General features: G+C 44.3%; 1 protein-coding gene across 8 annotated transcripts in view; it reads right to left on the bottom strand.

Annotated features, from left to right (window-relative positions):
- SLC4A5 (solute carrier family 4 member 5) overlaps window positions 1–19,967 on the bottom strand; it is a 108,896-nt gene that overhangs the window by 65,379 nt on the left and 23,550 nt on the right. For 7 of the 8 annotated variants that reach the window (XM_082743936.1, XM_082743935.1, XM_082743941.1 and 4 more), the window contains 3 exons: window positions 18,667–18,747; window positions 12,277–12,468; window positions 143–272 (listed from right to left, as the gene is read on the bottom strand). In XM_082743936.1, the coding sequence (XP_082600062.1) occupies window positions 143–272; window positions 12,277–12,468; window positions 18,667–18,747 (403 nt within the window). Of the gene's footprint in view, window positions 1–142; window positions 273–4,902; window positions 5,468–12,276; window positions 12,469–18,666; window positions 18,748–19,967 lie in introns of those variants that run through there. The other variant, XM_082743942.1, reaches the window with a different exon arrangement.

Genomic DNA, 19,967 nt, shown 5'->3' with positions numbered 1-19,967 from the left:
CTCAGGGAGTGCCCCCCAGGATACAAGGTGCAAGATGCCAGTGGTCAGTGGTCCTTCCCACCAGGAAGTTCAGCTCAGCCTGGGCCCCAGGCAGACTGTGGTGGGAAGCCGCCTTCTCCCTTCCCCTGGGGCTCTGCCTCACCTGGCTGACTCCTTCCACTCCATCTGGTCTCCGTCATGCTGCAGGGTGTCCATCTCTGTGAAGAGGGTGGGGTTGGGAGCCTCATCTTCCTCCCCCAGGATGTCCTGGAGCTGCTCAGCAGCTGGAGACCCTGCAAAAAAGAGGACAGCAGGGTCTTCTGAAGGGCCCAGAGGAGGCTAAGGGCCACAAGGCCAACTGAAATGGAGCAGGAGCCAGGCTCAAGGGAGAAGTATTTCCTCATTTAGTAAAACTAAGTCCTCACACCTCTGTGGGTTGGATGTGGGTGAGATTCTTTGAGATAAAGGGGATGACCTAATTTAATCTACATTCAGACTCCAGGGTCTGGGAGTCAGATGACAAGAAAGAAGGATAGAAAATGGCCAAAGCTGGGCAGCAGCAAGCGTAGAAAATAGAGAAGTGAGAAGTGAGAAAAACTCTGACCCAACTTCAGCATAAAAAAACCCAGAAGTACCCCTCTTCCCTCAATCCCCTCTTCTTTGGCATCTGACTGGATTCCAAACCAGTCAACTCCCAGTGTTGACCTTAAAGGGCCGGTCAGCCTGTGACAGGACATACTTGTACCTGTGTGTAGCAGGAGACCACCTCCTTCTTGGGCACAGTAACAACCTATTCCTGAGCTCCCACTCTGCTTCCCAACTCCCCACTGCATGTCACCTCCTGGCTGTTTCTCAGGCACCTTCCAACACTGAACATGTACCCTTCCCCAAATATGCTCCCCATCCTGCCTCCCTTCCTTCTTTCCTCCCCCTTCCCTTTAAAAAAAAAAAAAAAAGATTTTATTTATTTATTTAACAGAGAGCACACGCAGGAAGAGCAGCACACAGAGGGAGAAGCAGGCTCCCTGCTGAGCAGGGAGTCAGATGAGGGCCTCAATTCCAGGACCCTGGGGTCATGACCTGAGCTGAAGGCTGACGCCTAACCAACTGAGCAACCCGGGCATCCCTTTTCTTTCCTTTCTCTTACTCAGTATTTCATGAAAGTTAACTATGTGCCAGGCGTTGTTCCAGGTGTTGGAAAACAAAGCTCGGATAAAGGCCCATATATCCCATATTTCCCTCTTGAATGTCTGTTCTAGTGGTAGAAACAGACAAAAACAGGTAAAAGCATAAATAATCATTTCGGGTACTGATAAGTGTCCTGAAAAAAAGAGAGAGAGAGAGAGAGAAAATAAAGCAACAATGAACTACATTAGAAAGATTGGCTAAGAAAGATCCCTCTGAGGAGTATGTTTACATTGTAACTTGAAAGAAGAGCATGTACCACTTCTGCATCTCTGTAAAAAGAGTGCTCTGAGTGTTTCAAAGACTTTGAAGTGAGAATGTGCTGGCCCTTGTGTCTAGAGCAAGACGAGAGAGGCAGTACTTGATGTGGAAAGCCTCAGTTAAAGGCATGGCTGTCCACCCAACTGTATAGGCTAGATACCCTGGAGTCATCTTCACCTCAACCACTTTTTCTCACCTCCACCCCCTTATTGAAAGTTTTTAAGAATATTTCCCTCTTCACCAATCCCTTTGCTTCTGCCCCAGTTCAGTCTCTCATTGATTGTCTCCTGGGCTTCATCAACTCTTCCCCTTCCCCCAAGCCCCTCTGTCCCCTCAATTCATCATCCCCACTGGCCCTCACTTATTTCTCCATGGATTCCCAGTGGTCAATTTTTTTTTTTAAAGATTTTATTTATTTATTTGACAGACAGAGATCACAAGTAGGCAGAGAGGCAGGCAGAGAGAGAGAGAGAGAGAGAGGGAAGCAGGCTTCCTGCGGAGCAGAGAGCCCGATGCGGGGCTCGATCCCAGGACCCTGAGATCATGACCTGAGCCGAAGGCAGCAGCCCAAACCACTGAGCCACCCAGGCGCCCCCCCAGTGGTCAATTTTCAACTACTTTGTCATCATACTCCCAACTCTTGACTTCCCAGTAAAACATGGCAGCCAATGCCCAAACAAGAATTCATTGGCCCAAGTCTTCACCTCCACAGGAACATCCTGGAACACAGGGAGAGGCAGGGTGATACTGTCGTATGGTGGAGACAAGGCACACAATGGGTTTGCAATCCAGCTAGACATGGGTATGAATCCAAGAGCTGCCACTTGCTTATAGGTGTTCAGTCTGAATGAGCAGGGTTGTTGAGGAGCAAGGAGATAGGTCAGTTAAGGAGAATAAGACACATGACAAGGTCCTGCAGTGTAACAGGTGCTAATCCCCCTTTACCACTAACCCCAGCACCCAGGCTCATGAGCCCTGCTGGAGAAAACCATCCAGCTGTGCAAATGCAAGGTTTCCACCCTCAACAGGTCTCAGAAGTGCAGCTACCTCCTACTCGTCCTTGTCAGAGGCGTGTCCCATGTCCCTTGATTCCCTTGCTCCTCTCTTCAAGCCTCTTGATCCATCTCTTACCTATCTCACCAAGGAAATAAAGGCCTCAGGATGTGAAATCCATTGCAATCTCCCTTCTAGTTCATCTGTACCCTTACCACTTTGTAGTCCATTTTTGAACAAAGGAGTCCTTCCTCCAGCTTAATCTCTAGCCACATTTATTCTTTTCTGCCGGACCATTATTTTATCAACTATCCTTTCTTCACCTTGGTTTTCAACTTCATTTCTCCACTCTTTTCCTCTCAGCCTATAGACAGTTCTTCTTACCCTAGAATACTCTCCCCTGACTCTACCTGCCTTCCATGCTCTCCTGCTCTCCTTTCTCTCCAACTTCTTGAAGGAGAGGTCTCCACTTCCTCCTTACCCAATCACTTTCCAACCTGCTGCAACTGGTTCAGCGCCACCTCTCTAAGTGACAGATTTCAAACTGGCCGCTCAATGATATGTTTAATTTAGCCCTCACAGAGTATAAAAGTTTTTGAAATAGTTGCTAGCTTATAGAATTGTGAGATTTCATTTAAGAATCCAGATTCCTGACTTCTCTTGAAAATTCAGACGCTCTGAGGACTGTGCCTATATTCCTGCTTGGCATCGATCAACTAAGGCTGAGTGACAGCTGCTTTCTTCAGGTGGGTGTATGCATTTTTTTAAAAAGTCCTTTTATTTGAATATAGTTGACACAATGTGTCATGGGCAAATGCATTTTAATTTGCTAAAATGCTCCCTTCTCTACCCTGCTAATCCCATTTATGTTATACACCTGAGTTTACAACCATGTCCTGAGATCACTCTTGCTATCTTATTCTCAAGCCAATTAGTTAATAAAACCAAGCAAACCAACAGGTCTGATTTATCTCTTTGGGTCATCAGTGGTGGTGACTGCTCTCTCTGGACAGACATGCTACACTCTTGGTTCTCATAACAAAGTACTTTCTTGATATTTTTGTCCTATCTCTTTGAGGACTCCTCAGGATTTTTCCCTGGCCCCTCTTGCCTGTCTTATTTAAATCTTCATCTTTCCCAAGATCTCTCCTTGGTCTTCTTCTCTTTTCTCTTTCTAAACTCTATACCATCTTGTGTTCTTTATGGTGTCACCCTATAGATGAGGTCCCCCATGTCTCCAGACTCTGCTGGTGTTTCCAGCAGTCAACTGGATTACTCCATCTGGGAGTTCTGCAGCCTTCGCAAGTCAACCTCAATATACTCAAACCACTTTCCTTGTTCCAACACCCCAAACCCGCCCTTCTCTGTTTTGAATGATAGCCATGCTAGCTATCCAGTCATCCAGGTTAGAAATATTGGACTCACTCCTGAAGCCTTTTGCTCTCTCACCATTCATGTCCAGACACTAACTTCTTTCCCTTGCTTCCTAAATACTTTTCAGCTCTCTCCTTTTCTTACGCACTGCCACCATCTTAGTTCAGGTTCTCATTGTTTCCTATCACCATGAGAGCCTCCTTCTGCTTCTGCCTTTGGTTGCATAATCCACCCCTACTCCCTATGTGGCAGCAAAGTTTGCTTTTAAAACATTTCAGACATGTTCACATGACACAATCCTGGGAGTCATGGTGCTGCTTGGGCAACACCATAAAATATTTTGCATATATGGGTTAGAAATAATTTACTATCAGAAAATACTATTACTTTGTCTGTATATGGCTAAATCTACCTCATTTATTTAAAGGAATTTTATTTCTGAAATTTTCTATTACTTTAAACATAGTCTTTTCATTGGGTTATTGACTGCTGATGCTTGCTAGCAAACCTCAAGAGTTAAGGAAATTTAATAGAAGAAAAACTAGCAATTGAACAAATAACCTTATTTTTTCTTTAGATTGGGAAAAGACGAAGACTCTGATTTTGAGAGGACACACCAATTCTCCATAGAATCAGAATTCAAAAACTACCCTCTTAAAATGTCAACTTGATTATGTTACTCTCTAGGTTAAAAACCCTTAAGAGGCTCTGTATTACTTAGAGCCTAGGGTCTAGGACATGGCTGAAAACATCCCTTGTGATCTGGCTCTTCCCTGCCTTTTTAGGTTCTACCATGTTCCTCAGCCAGATAGAGGTCCTAGAGCCCAGTCACCCTTAACCCCAGATATCCTTGGCCCCAGCCCTCCCTGACCCCAGACACCCCAGACCCCAGACACCCCCAATCCCAGATAGCCTGGACCCCAGCCACATCAGACCACAGGCAGCTCTCTGGAGAGGAGGGCACCTCACTCCTCATGCCTGCTTCTCCCTAGGTCTGGAATTCCCCTTCCCCTTCAAGGCCAGGTAAGAAGACAAACAGATGCAACAGTCATGGGGAGTTGAGACCGGGCAGAGAGCAGGATGCCTGAAGCAGCCCTGAGTGGGCATTACCTGCTCCCTGGGACAGCTGAGCGCTGGGGTCTCCGGCTGTTGGCACTGCCTCTGGCCCCAGCCTGCTTCTGCTGCTGGCACCCTGGCCACTGCCTCCAAACGTCCTCTTCCCCAGCCGTTCACAATAAACTCAGTTTTGTTTCCAGTTAAGCACCAGGGGAGGCGTCCAGAGAGAAGAGGGAGAGGCAAAGAGAGAGAGAGAGAGAAAGAAAGAGAGAGAGAGAGAGAGATAGGGAAGGGGAAAAGACTGGGGAGGTGTATGCGGGAGAGGAAAGAGCTGCAGTAAGTGTGACAGAGATCGTGTGTAAGAGAGAAAGACTGTACCGAAGGCAAATTCAAGCTACGGTGGGTGAGAGAGAGAGAGAGAGAGAGAGAGAATGTGAGAGGGAGCAGTGTGAGGGGCGGGGGTCCTCAAGTGCTCAGGAGAGAGGAGGGTTCAGCAGCGCCACAGCGGCTCACGCAGGCGGCGGGAGCTCCCCAGCGGCAGGGGCGGGGGCGGTGGCGGTGGCAGCGGCCGGCCTGTGAGAGTGCACTCGGAACTGCCCCGGGCCCCCTCCCCCGTGAGGGCTCCAGAAGAGCCCAGGCGCTTCTCCTCAGGCCCCTTTATAAAGGCAGGGCTGGGGTTTGCCGGGAGACTCCCCGGGGCCTCCTTAAGAGCCTTGGCCACAGGTGAGCTGGCCCGAGAGAGGCTGCCAAGGCGGCTGTTCTCTCACCAGCCACGCAGCCCCCTGGAGGGTTGCTGTGGGGTCTCGAGTTTCAAAGCAACCACACTTGGTCAATAAAGTTCCATGCACCTGGTTTCTCTTTGCCCCAACTCCAAACCCAGATTCCCCGTCCTCCACCTCTTCAGCCACTTCCAGTCAGAGTGCCAAATGCCATCACTGGGAGAGGGTGGTTCCCGGGTACTCGCGGACGGTGGGAACTGGTCACTCGAGGGTGTGTGGTGAACCCCCACTGCAGAATTATTTTGCTCTGCTGAGAAACTCCTAATCTCCTGGGTTTGGTTCAACAAGTGCTTACTGAGTACTTAGAATGTGCCAAGGTTGATTAGAGGTCACTGGGCGGCTGCTGCTCCAAGGGGCGCTGAACCCTGAATTCTCTAAGTCTCAGGGCCAGGAGGGAGCTTAGCCACTGTCGAATCCAAGCCCTTTACTTCACAGATGAGAAACTGGAAACCCAGTTTACACCACAGAAGGCCCCACCAGGCCCCAAATTAGGAGAGCCCAGAGGAGAGCAAAGGCAGCCGACGTCCTCCACGCCACACTGCCCACCGTGGCTGGCCCCACTCATCACATCTTCAAACCTGAGGCTCAAGAATCAAGGATGCCGGCTTTCAGGTTGAGGAAACAGCAGCAGAAGGTCAGGGGTGTAGGTTTAGGTGCTGGGCTCCCAGCAAACAACACCATCCAGGAGTTTCTGCCATGGTGGACTCCCCAGCAGGACAGGACATGGAGGAGACAGGGACTCAGGCTCTACAGGTCACACTACAGTGTGGCTGAAGTCGGCCTGTCTCCTCCTGAGTGCCGTTAGATAGCTACTATACACCACACCAGGTCAGGGGCTGGCCGGTGACCCCGAAACACCACAGAAGCACCCAAAGAGATCACCAAGGAGGCCAGAGAATTCTCTTTATTCCTGTGGTGCTTTAAGAGCCCAGACCTGGGTTTAACACCTGACTCTGCTAATTATTAGCAGTAGGATGTTGGCAAAGCATGAATCTCTCGGATTCTTAATTTTCCCCCTCTATAAAATGGGCCTAATCACACCACGCTAGACTCCAGTGGGCATTAAGTGAGATAATATATGTGATTTGGATGGCACAGTGTTTGGTATACACCAGTCACCCAATAAATGCTCTGGCTACTGCTGTTGTTGCCAACGGGTCCGATGCCTTTCTTCCTTGTTACCAGTCATAAGCCTGGCCCTTTTAAACATTGCAAGGGCTCAGTCCTTTTCAGCCTCTAAATGCCCATGCTGCTTCCATTGTACCTCCCTACCCTCCAGCCCTTGGCCCTTCCACTCTCTCTGCCACACCCCCACCTTGCCCCGCTCACAGGTTTAGCGAACCACATGCTGGGCTCCCAGATCAGGGTGACTAATGCCTTGTGGGCCCCACGTGCAGACAGCACATCAGAAGTTAATCCCGGTAATGAGAAATGCCACAGGTAATAGCCCCCGTGGTTGATAGCACACAGCTGAAAGTCACATAGTGACGGCTGGAGGACTGGACTCCACCAGCAGTTGCTGGGAGAAACCTAACAGTGCAGGAGCCAGCTTCAGGAAACACAATAAAAGAAACAAGCAGAATTGTGCTTTTACTGAGTGGGAACTGTCTAGTCATTGGATGAGCAAAGCACAAAATGATCTAGTGGACTACAAACCAGCAAGACTTCACCCCCTAGGAAAGACCTGGAAGGCATTTAGGACAGTTAGGAGGTTGGTCCTGGGGCCCTGCCCTCTGGACGAGCCCTGTCACAGGTTCCTGCCCTCTCTCTCTTGGACTCCACATGCATCTCTAGATAGCCAGCTTTGCGAGGGTGGCATCTGCCTTGCTCAAACCATGCTGCTGGCCCCCAGCACAGAGTTCACACAGCATGGGCACTCAATAAATATTTGCTGGGTGAATGAATTTCAGTGATTAACGCTCATGAGTGTATCAGCTGGGATTAGCCTTGGCAAGAAAGGAGCCCAGGACAAGGAAATGCTGCTGGGGGGGGTGGAGCTGGGTGGGGACTTTGGGTAGCTCAAGGCCACTGAATACTGGGGAGTTGGAGACTGACTTAGAGTTCTGAGGCCATTGTGTGAGGTGGGTCTCGAGAGGCGATGGTGAAGGCTCCAAGTCCCAATTTCATGGACAAGAGTTCTTTTTCTAGGAAGCTGTCCCCAAATTCCAAACGTGCTGAGAGAAGAGCAAGAGAATCTGCTTCCTTTTGTGTTTACAGGAATTCCTCCCGTCGTGGGTAATTTTAGGGATGTCAGCCCAGCCCAGGGCCCTACCCAAAAGGATGAACCTCTGGCAGCTGTGTGTATTGGTGTAATGTATGACCCCTGCCCCTTGGCTACAGGTAATCTGACCACGAAGAGTTCATTGGACATCTGATCCAAGCCTGGAAACTTTGAATTGGGTCTCTAAGACAGCTGGGGCCTTTCCTGCTGGTCTTTGGAAGAGACAGCATGTTAACTGGAAGACAAGGGCACAGCAGATGCAGAAAAGGCTACAGAAGGAGGCAAATGGAGCAGACCCACGGGAAAGGCAGAGGAAGAGGCCACCCATCCTAGAGAGGGGATTGAGAGGTGCTCTATCCATTCACTGAGCCTGGCTGTTTATTCTGTTTTAGGATCATGAGAGGCTTCTTTGGTCTTATAACATCAACCCACACCCACCCACATGTGCGTGCATGCACGCGCGCGCGCGCGCACACACACACACACATTCCCTCCTTGCCCAAGCCAGCTCAGATAGGTTTCCTAATACTTGTGATCAAATTACTTTCTTAATCATGAGTGCCCCTTTTATGAAATTCTAGGGTATGGAAATTTTCTTCTGTGTACCTTCTTAAGAACTGCAAGTGTGAGAGTTATAAAGAATGTTGAGTCATGGCAGTAAGAATAGTTAGCATAAGGAAGAATGGGGCATCAGTAAAAGAGGGGAAGTAAAGCAATGGTGGAGCAGGCCAAAAGCAAGACAAGAAGGAAGGACAAGGAAAAGAAACCTTGGCCGTGGCCCTGACTGAGGGCAGTGCTGCATCAGAGGACAGAGGACCAGCAGAGCCTGACAAGTGCACTGCTGGCTTCCCTACAGGCTCATGGATGGAACGAAGGCTGAGAAAGATCTTGGTGTGTCGGGCAAGTGGGACACTCATCCAAATTCAAATAAGAAATCCCTCTGCCTTCCCTGGAAAGAGCACCAACCTCAATAGGAAATCAGACTTTGAGTGTTTGCAGGAGACCCCACAGAGAAAAAAGAACAATGACACTCATCTGCCTGGGACCTTTTACAAGGAGGTTCTGATATTTCTGGGGAGCCAAAATAGTAAGAAGCAATTGATTGTATCATATCCATTATTCACCATTTAAGGTGTGTGAGATGTTACCCATAGTCTTCAACTAGCATGTGGGTTTTACTGTTTTGTTTTAGTGACTATAAATGCAGTTAAGTGAAGAAATTGTTATATAAAATCAAAGCAGACGATTGCTGCTTCTCCTGCTTATGCCGTCAGGGATGTGGGGCCCAAGTCACACAGGGAATCCTGACCTGGCCTGTAGAGGCCGGAGGGGAGAAAGAAAGGGAGAAGGAAGCGTCAAGCCTCTTTCAGGTCTTTGAGGCTGCTGAAGATGGTCTTTGTGTTTAGGTTAACCCACTATGTGGTCTCAGCTGTGCGAAAATGGGCCCTGAGCCAAGGAGGGGCAGGAAGAGAAAATGCTGTGACTGAAAAGTGAGGGGACTGGGTGTGTGTGTGTGTGTCTGTGGAGGGGACTTAGCTGAAAGCAAGGAGATGTGAGGGAACTTGGGAGGGGACAGGGGCTGGGCAGATATGGTACCAAAATATAGTAGGAGGCTGGAACTGCAGAGAAAAATGCCCAGTGGGAAATTTCCCATGGCCAGAGGATTTTTAAGAACAGGGATATCTTGTATCTCATTTAAAAATTGTGTATCTCTACGACATTAAACTTAGTTCTGAACCTCTGGCAAAGCCTGCCATTCAACGTGTATGCTATATGCGACCAATTCTGGGGAAACCAAAGAAGGTCTGAACTGCATGCCTGAGCTGGCCAGGAGGTGAAGGCAGAGGACAGGTATAGGACATGAAACACAGGGAGATGGGGGCCCTGGATGGCTCAGTCAGTTAAGTGTCTGCCTTCACCTCAGTCATGATCCCAGGGTCCTGGGATTGAGCCCTGCATCGGTCTCCCTGCTGAGCAGGAAGTGTGCTTCTCCCTCTCCCTCTGCCTCTCACCCCTGCTTGTGCTCTCTCTGTGTCAAACAAATTAAATCTTAAAAAAAAAAAAAAAATATATATATATATATATGTATACATACATATATATATATATGACACAGGGAAAAGACTTGGAGCCAGGGTGAGGCTGAGATTAGCAGCTCCTGGGAATGCACAGCAATTTCAGCAAAGACATGGACGTCCCCTAGGATGAGGCCAGAGAGACTGGAATCCACTTTAGCTAATTCTCCAGGAATAAGGTAAACTTGGTTGGTGCATGGTTTATGAAAATTTTCCATTTATTAGGACTTTCACTAGTTTACTTGCAAACTTGGACCCTCAACCCCAATTACCCCTCAAGGTCTTAAGGTCACTAACTCAGGATTCTCTTCTAATGGGATTTTTTGTTTGTTTTTAGAATAGCCCTCATGGCTGACGAGGGGATGTTGTATATGTTGATAATTCCAGAAGATCCAGGTTTTAAAGTGTCAAAGGACAAGAAGAGAGAGAAAATACATGATTCTTTTGGGACATACATTTTAATTTGCTTTCCTGCCTGCCCCTCACCCCAAAGGGGGCATATAAGGTCTAGAATGATCCTCATTCTTTCTCCTCTTCTGTCTTCCTTTCCCCCTTCTCTCTCCAAGTTGTATCCTTCCAAGACACAAATTTATAGGTACACAAAGGCAAGGAAGCTACCCCGTTTCAAAGCTTCAAAGTCTAAAAGAACCCCAACTGTCCTTGCACTTACGCTGGAAATTGCCCGTTTCAGGAACCCTTCATGGAGGAGATGCTTTAGAGACAAATATGTGTTCTGTCCCAACCCTTTCTCCTTCCTCATCAGAAATGAGAATGGAAGGCCACAGGAAATATATCCTTGATCCTAAGGCCTTGGAATGAGGCTCAATATGAGGCTTAAATGCCTGGCTGGAAAACAGCCTTTCTCTCCTTTACTGCTCATCTTGAGGCAGTTTTGATCTTTTAGTGACCCCAGAGTTTAGTAGTGACCAGGCAAGTAGAACATCTTAATGATTTTTCACACCCCTCCCACCAGAAGGATCTCATAAGCCCTTGATGCCAATGAACATAGCCAAACCGAACCAATATCCTCTTGCAGAGGAAAAAGATCTGGGATCTTCACTCTCATATTGGATTAATGTGTATTAGTTAAGCCAACATCTATTAAGTGTCTACCACACACCTACCATGTTATTTGTTTCTTCTCTGCCTCAGGAGGGACCCAGCATACTCAATTTTACAAGGGGACCTCATCCCTAAATGTGGGGGAGGTGGTAGGGTTATAGGAGAATGCCTCAGAAGGGGAGGATGAGGCATTCAGATCTAACATGGGGAGCAGGAACTCTTCCCAAAAGGCTGGCTCTCCTTTGGGTCTCTGATGTTCCCAGCCCTGAGCTGGTCCGTGTGCACATGCATGGTTTCATCAGCACTCATCTCTTATGCTAGACGGCGCCAAAGGATTTCCATCAACCCATCTCCCACTTAGACACATTTACTCTAGAAAAGCCACAGGACTTGGTAGACTTGATGCCAAGGAGAGCAGTTGTTCAGGGCAGCTGCAAGATTGTGGGTGACTAAGGTGGCCTTTGGGAGCGTGTGAGTCAGATCTCTTCCTACAGGGACGCTGAGACACTGTCACTGCCTCTGACATTCCTTTGAAGGTTTAGACAGTAAAATAACTAATTTTTCCTTGCTTAAGACAGGAGAAATATATAATAGAGACCAATCAAATACAATTTATTGGGTAGATTTAGGATCTGCTGAGGTGAAATCATGTCCCTAGAAACAGCAAATTCTCAAAAGAATAAAATGTCATAGTTGGGCTCTCAGGACTCGAGTCTTTTCACTTCTCTTAAGATTGATACTTTTCTTTCCACAGGAAGGAACAAAAGACTGATTTTTAATTAGCCCAAAACTGATATCTGCAGTAGCAGCAGAAGGCCTCAGGGGATTTGCTGGTCTGGGAGAGAGCTTTCCAGGGGTCTGCAAGCCACCATGCCAGTGCCTAGACAATTCTGTACTGTTCCTTCAAGCTTAGGTGAGGAAAGAGGGTGGAGGTAACGTGTGTGGAATTCAGTTTATGGAGCACCAGTGGCTCCTGCCAAGTCATGTTTGTGGTGGGCAAGAGCTGTATGGCCCCTAAGAATTTGGAAATGAGGAAAATAATTAAGCCATGAAAACAGCTTGGGGTAGCTCAGAGCAGAGGTCTCCAAGTCACCAGAGAGAGACAGAGCTCAGACTGGCTAAATGTATCCCTGGGCAGGGAGGTTGGTCTTCAGGGGTGGCATAGCACAGGTGGTAAGAGCCCTGACCCCAGTGGGACATCACTGAGTCTCCAGAGAATCTCCCCAATCTATCACCCTGTCTGGGCTCCCCAGCAGATGGCTCCCCTGAAATGTGCCCTTCAAGAACTCACGGGTCCTGCTGACATGATGCACGTTGCTGTTCCGGCTGCTTCCCCTGCTGCCCACGCCAGTCAGTTCCTGTTGTGGCTTGTCTGGCCGCAGGCCCCAGCAGACCTTCTGTAGGCCTGGAAGACGTCCCTGTGGGTCTCTTTTCCTTTGAGGGTAACTGGGGACTGAAAGCCCAATGTGGATGGAGCGGCAGTCTGTGGGCAGAGCACAAAAGAGGGGGGAGGCAAAGATTACTGAAAATGGGCATTTCTCCTTACTATCCTCCAGCTACAAAGAGCTAGGGCCACCAAAGCAGAATGGAAGACATGGAGTTCCTGGCCAGGGCCACTGCCCCAAGTCTTGGGTTTGACAGAACCCCATTTCTGAACAACTCAGCCGTTGCTGGAAATGATACCTTTCGTGCTGTAGTTAGAACTCAATTCGAATGAACAGAACTCCCATCACTCTGTTCTTTCTTGTCCAGAATGGCAATAACTGCATAAGGCTTATGACACATGGCCTGAGAGAGTCCCTCAGTGACTCACAGATTTAGTCCAAAACGCCAACCCCCCTCTTTGGGAGGGCTGTATGCATTTCCATCAAGGGCCACTTTTACTCGTAACGAAAGACTACGTAAACTACTTAACAGAAAAGGGAGTTACTCGGACTTCTCAAAGCTGGTTTTGTATACTAGAATTTTCAAGAACTAGACTCATGAAGAACCTTAATTTCGAATTCCACTAAGAAGCCTGGTTGGTCTGTAAAGCCCCACTGGGTCTTTGCACACAAAAAGTAGCTGTAATTCTCTCAGGTCTCAGGATGGACATTCTGCTATCAGTGTTTCATCAGTGTTGGCTTCAACTGGTCAACAGTTTTTAAAATAATCAATAGATTTAGTTTTATATATACAGAATAATTGAGCAGATATAGTACACAGGAAATTAGTCTTCCGTCCTACCGCCACCAGACCCCTGCTCCACAAACAGATCTCCTATTATTTTTATTGAGGTATAATTATACCTCAATTATACAATATAATATATATTAATGAGGTATAACATTGTATTAGTTCAAGGTGTACAACATACTAATTTGATAGATGTATATATTGCAAGATGATTGCCATAAGAAGTCTAGTTAACATCCATCACCCCACATAGCTGTACTTTTTTTCTTGTGTTGAGAACTTTTAGAATCTACTCTCTTGGCAACTTTCAAATATACAATACAGATTGCTAACTATACTTACCTTGCCATACATTCCATCCCCAGAATTTATTTATCTTATAACTGGAAGTTTGGTTTTTTTACTTCTTTCACCCTTTTGCTCACCTCCAAACCCCTGCCTCTGGCAACCACTAATCTGTTCTCTGTTTCTTTGAATTTGGTTCTTTAGATTCCACATATAAATAGGATCATACAGTATTTGTCTTCTCTGTCATTGCCAAGACTGTCAAAGAGCAAACACTTTGTGTTTTCTTCTTGAAATTTTGTTGTATCAGGTCGTATATCAGACTGTCATCCATTTTGAATTGTGTGTGTGTGTGTGTGTGTGTGTGTGTGTGTGTGTGTGTGTGGTGTAAGATAGTGGTCCAGTTTTATTCTTATGCATGTGGCTGTCCAGTTTTCTCATAAGAGAGATCATCCTTTCCCCACTGTATATTCTTGATTCCTTCATCATAAATTACCTGAACTTAAAAATGTGGGTATATTTCTGGGCTCTCTCTTCTTCTCCATTGATCTATGTGTCTGTTTTTATACCAACACTATACTGTCTTGATTAATACAGCTTTGTAATATCTTTTGAATCAGAAAGCATGATGCCTCCAGCTTTGTTCTTTTGCAAGATCACTCTGGCTATTGAAGGTCCTTCATGGTTCCATAAAAATTTTAGAATTATTTATTCTATTGCTGTGAAAAACATCATTGAAATTTTTATAGGAATTAGATTGAATCTGTAGATTGCTTAGGGTAGCCTGGACACTTTAAAAATATTAATTCATCCAATCCATGAGCATGGAATACCTTTCCATTCCTTTGTGTCTTCTTCAATTTCTTTCATCAATGTCTTAAAATTTTCAGTGCACAAGTCTTTCACCTCCCTTGTTAAGTTTATTTATTCCTGTTTATTTCATTCTTTTTGTGGCAATTATAAATAGAATTGTTTTCTTAATTTCTCCTTCTGACAGTTCATTATTAGTATATAGAAGTGTACCCTTTTGTATTAATTTTTGTATATTGATTTTGTAACTGTAACTTTACCGAATTTATTAGTTCTAACAGTTTTTTGGTGGACTCTTTAGGGTTTGCCATATATAATATCACATCATCTGCAAATAGAAAGTTTTACTTCTTCCTTTCTGATTTGAAAGTCTTTTATTTCTTTTTCTTGACTAATTACTCTGGATAGGACTTCCAGTACAATGTTTATTCAACAATGCTGAATAAAAGTGGTGAGGGTGGGCATCCTGATATCTTTCCTGATCTTAGAGGAAAAACTTTCAGCTTTTCATTGTTGAGTAAGATGTTAGCTGTGGGTTTGTCATATATCGCCTTTGTTATGTTGAGGTACATTCCCTCTAGACTCAGTTTGTTGAGATTTTTGATAAGGAATAGATATTGAATTTTGTCAAATATACATTCTGCATCTATTGAGATGATCATATTATCTTTATCCTTCATTTTATTAATGGGAGGTATATCACATTGATTGATTTACAGGTGTTGAACCATCCCTGCACTCCTGAAATAAATCCTACTTGATCATGGGGCAAGACCCTTTTAATGTATTGTTGAATTTAGTTTTGTAATATTTTGTTGAGTATTTTTACACCTTTGGTCATCAGAGATATTGGTATGTAATTTTTTTTCTTGTAGTGTCCTAGTCTGTTTTTTATATCCAGGTAATACTAGTGTCATAAAATGAAATTGGAAGTGTTCTCTTCTATTTTTTGGAAGAGTTTGAGAAGGATTGGTATTAATTCTTACTTAAATGTTTGTTAGAATTTGCCAGTTAAGCCATCTGTTCCTGAACTTTTGTTGGGAGGTTTTTCATTACTGATTCAATCTCCTTACAAGTAATTGGTCTGTTCAGTTTTTCTTTTTCTTCATTATTTAGTTTTGGTAAGTTGTACCTTTAGGAATTCATTCATTTCTTCTAAGTTGTCCAAATTGTTCACATATAATTGTTCACAGTAGTCTCTTTTGATCTTTTATATTTCTGTGCTTTCAATTTTAATGTCTTTTCTTTCATTTCTAATTTTATTTGAGTATCCTCTTTTTTCCCCTTGATAAATCTAGCTCAAGATTTGTCTATTTTGTTTGTCTTTTCAAAAACCAGTTCTTAGTTTCATTGATCTTTTCTATTATCTTTTTAGTCTCTATTTTACTTATTTCTTCTCAGATCTTTGTTGTTTCCTCCCTCTACTAACTCTGGGCTTAGTTTGTTCTTTTTCTAGTTCCTTGAGGTATAAAGTTAGGTTGTTTACTTGGGCTCTTTCTTTTTTCTTAATGTAGGCATTTATTGCTATGAATAGATTACCCTATTATTAACAACTTGCATTAGGGTGGGACGTTTGTTACAATTAATAAACCAATATTGATGTATTATGATTAACTCCAGTCTATTGTTTACACGAAGTTTCACTTTTAGTGTTGTATAGTTCTATGGGTTTTGAAAAATGCCTACACCTACCATTACAGTATCATACAGAATAGTTTCACCAGCCTAAAAATTCCCTGTGCTTTACCTACTCATCCATCCTCTTCTGAATACTTGTTACTTTCCTCTTTTGACCTTTACACTTTGTTCTCTTTCCTTTTTTTCTTCTTTTTGAGGTGAAATGAGAATGGGTGGGGTATATGAGTGGGAAGATTTTTTTTCTCTGCTTATGTGAACTGCAGCAAAAATGTTTGGGAACCACTCTTTTAGGATAACTTGGAGTCTGGAATTCCATGGTGATGATTTTCCAAAGAGCAGGATGGCCAAAAAATATTATTGTAGTTCCTCCTTTCCAAAGAGGATATGTTTCAGGTTCCCTAGAGGATGCCTGAAAGTGCACATAGCACTGAACTCTACATATACCATGCTTTTTCCTGCACATACGTACCGATGATCAAATTTAATTTATAAATTAGGCACAGTAAGAGATTAACAATAATAAGTAATAATAAAATAGAATAATTATAATAATATTTATAATAAAAGTTATGTGAATGAGCTCTCTCTCTCTCAAGATATCCTATTGTACTGTATTCACCTTTTTACTTGTAATGATATGAGATGATAAAATGTCTATGTGATGAGATGAGGTAAGATAAATGACAGAGGAACTGTGACATAGTGTTGGGCTACTACTGACCTTCAGATGTTGTGTCAGAAAAACAATCTGCTTCCAGACCTTGATTGAATATGGGTAACTAAAACTGAAGAGAGTGAAATCACAGGTAAGTGGGGGACTACTGTATTTTTGAAGCCCATGGATGGCAAATGAGATTTTAAAGCTGCTGTAGAACAGGAAATTAAACTCTGTGTTCTTACATCAAGATCTACCTTAACTTGATTTTATTTTCTTTGGAGGGGAGGTCTGCCTCTTGGCCCAAACTCCTGAAATGTAGATCCTAATGTCTGGGCATCCATTGACTACAGATGTCACACAGAAACCACATCAAGCTGAACCTTGGAGAAGCATATCTAACTAAGCCCTTTCAAGATAGGTTGAGTGTCTACTCTGGTGAAAAGACTCTGAATCATTCATAGGTATGGGAAAGTGAGTTTGCCAGGATGTCAGTGTCCAAATCTTTTTAGAGCCCAGCTCACCCCAGCATACCTCACTGCTCACTCTTTTGAACCTCCAGTCTTTCTTGGCTGTAACCAAGAATGTGAGGTGGAGATTTTTATGAAGTACAGCCTTACTTTCTAGTGGACCAATATCAGAATGATTGGTGCTCCTCCTTCCTTCCCCCATCTCCCTCCAGTATGGCATGACTTCCCTTGCTCAGTTCTAACATTTCTTAAGCAAGCTGTAATTTGAGTAATCCATGGACACCAGTAAGAGGTAAGTAGTTTTAATCTAAGGGCTTAGCAGATGAATTCCTAGTTTCCACTGTTGAGGTCAGGAACAGAAATGAGAAACAGCTGGTATATCAGAAAGGCCTCTGCCAAGAGTCACCTGCCTTGGATGCTCCCTGGCTTGTTCATCACTTGCTCCACGGCCATGGACATCTGCCTCTCAAGAACTCAGTGTCCTTACCTGTAAGGTGGAAATGAAATACCTTCTCTACTATCTGGGCAAGGTTTTTGAGAAGACAGAATGAGATGGTATATGGGAACTTGATTAGAAAATTGTAAGGGCTACACATATGAAGAATATACTTATTGGAGAAATCAGGGAAGATAGCTATCAGGAAAGTATTATACTTTTTTCCCTGGATCTAACTTGTCCCCTTTTTTCCCCTGGCTTCCATCATAATCATCAGAGTGTCGTTGTGTAGCTGGTGAACTGTGCAGAATGGCTAGCCCTCTCCCAAGCTTCCTCCTTCACTCTGCAGGACCTCTCCACTCACTGTGAACATCTTGCAGTTTGGCTCAGGACTTGTGCCAAGTTCTCCTAGGAACTCCTCAGCTGCATTCTTCTCCATTGACAGCTCCAGAATGGGTCTACACATTCTACAGCTCTCAGCAAGCATCTAGCTGGGCAGCGAGATTGGTGTTTCCCTCCAAGTGGGGCTGGGACAGTGGCAGGGCAGTGGCCTGTCTGGTTGCCTCTTCATAAGCCCTGTGGTTGCTTCTCTGTAGAGTGTAGGAACTTAATACCTCTGCATCAGCAATTTTTGGACAATAGATACCCCCATTCAATATCTTCTTGCAGTAGTTTGAGCTGCTATTTTTAGAATCTGTGTAATGGTGGCATCTTGTATAGTTTGTAGATATTGTAAAATTAGGTAAGTTTAATTTTGTGTTGGGGATGCTATGCCCTAATTCACAGAAACAAAGTGCCAGTTTCCTGTCTTCGGCCCCATGATGTGGTCTCTTTAAGACGTAGCCTGGTGCCATTGGGTCCAGAGAAGACACCATGGGTGGGCCAGGGAAAGGGACCAGCTCTCTAGATCTTCCCACTGGAGGGGTGTTATAAGGATATTTAAGAAACTGGCAGACTTGGGGCGCCTGGGTGGCTCAGTGGGTTAAAGCCTCTGCCTTCGGCTCAGGTCAGGATCCCAGAGTCCTGGGATCGAGCCCCACATCCGGCTCTGTGCTCAGCGGGGAGCCAGCTTTCTCCTCTCTCTCTCTTTGCCTGCCTCTTTGCCTACTTATGATCTCTCTCTCTCTCTGTCAAATAAATAAATAAATAAATAAATAAAAGAAACTGGCAGACCATCCTAGGATTTGCATCAAGTTCTCAAGATGACCTTACCTTCCTGATCCTGACATCTCCTCCTGTAGTTAGCAGGGTCCAGCTTCCCTACCCCAGTCTTCTCTTCTTCCACCTTCATCACTATGAAAGATGAACACAGTCTCAATACATATACAACACAAAAAGGTAGGATTTTTAGTGGAAATGGCCAAATCCACACCCATAGTAGGAGACCCTAAAGCAGATGAAAAAATTAAGGCAAAAGAACAAATTGTAAACAAATTGAAGAAGCTCAAATACTATCTCTAACAAATAGAGAACAGATCTCTTTTTCAAGTATAAATTGAACACTTATAGAAAGCACATATCTAGATCACAGGTAAGACTTAGTAAATTTCAAGGAAACTGTATCATACTCCCACAGTAAGGATGTATATATACATATATATGTGTGTGTGGGTATGTAAGATGTAAGATATTCATATATATATAATAAATGTATATAAATATATGTATATACACATATAACTTTAGAAACTAAAAGTAATTTCTACTCATGGGTTTAACAGGAAACCACATAGAAATTATTAAATATTTAGAACTCAACAAGTACAACTACAAAATATTGAAACTTATGGGTTGCAATATATTTTGAGAAAACAGAGAAGGAAGGAGTGGAGGGAGGGAGGAAAGAAGAAAAATAAATGTGATAAGCATTCAACTGAAGAACCTGGCGAGGGGGGGCGGTGAAACAAGAGAAAAGCTAAAGAAAGTAGAAAATGTAACTATAAAATAAAAAAAATGAAATAGAAATGAGAATAGATGGTTAACAAACCCAAAGGCAATTATTTGAAAAGATTCTTAAAATAGGCAAACTGTGCAAAGCTAATCAAGCAGAAAAGAATGTTCATAAGTAAACAATATTGGGATTAAAAAAGCAACATAACTAAAAACATAGTAGAGAATTTAAAAATTAAAAGTGAATGCCATGAAAAACTTCATGCCAATACATTTTAGTTTGGGCAATAATAATAATTACCATTTCTATGTGCCAGGAACTACTTTAAATGCTCTGCATGTGTGACTTCTTTTTTTTTTTTTTTAAGATTTTATTTATTTATTTGACAGAGAGAGACACAGCAAGAGAGGGAACACAGCAGGGGGAGTGGGAGAGGGAGAAGCAGGCTTCCTGTGGAGCAGGGAGCCCAAACCGGGGCTTGATCCTAGGACCCTGGGATCATGACCAGAGCTGAAAGCAGACACTTAGTAACTGAGCCACCCAGGTGCCCATTACTCATTTTACAGGTGAGTAAACTGAGGCACAAGAGCTTAACTGACTGCCAAATGGAGGAACAGAGATT

The sequence above is a fragment of the Mustela nivalis genome (genome assembly GCF_964662115.1).
Source record: "Mustela nivalis genome assembly, chromosome: 8".
Taxonomy (NCBI): domain Eukaryota; kingdom Metazoa; phylum Chordata; class Mammalia; order Carnivora; family Mustelidae; genus Mustela; species Mustela nivalis.
This window is presented reverse-complemented; position numbering and strand designations above follow the sequence as displayed.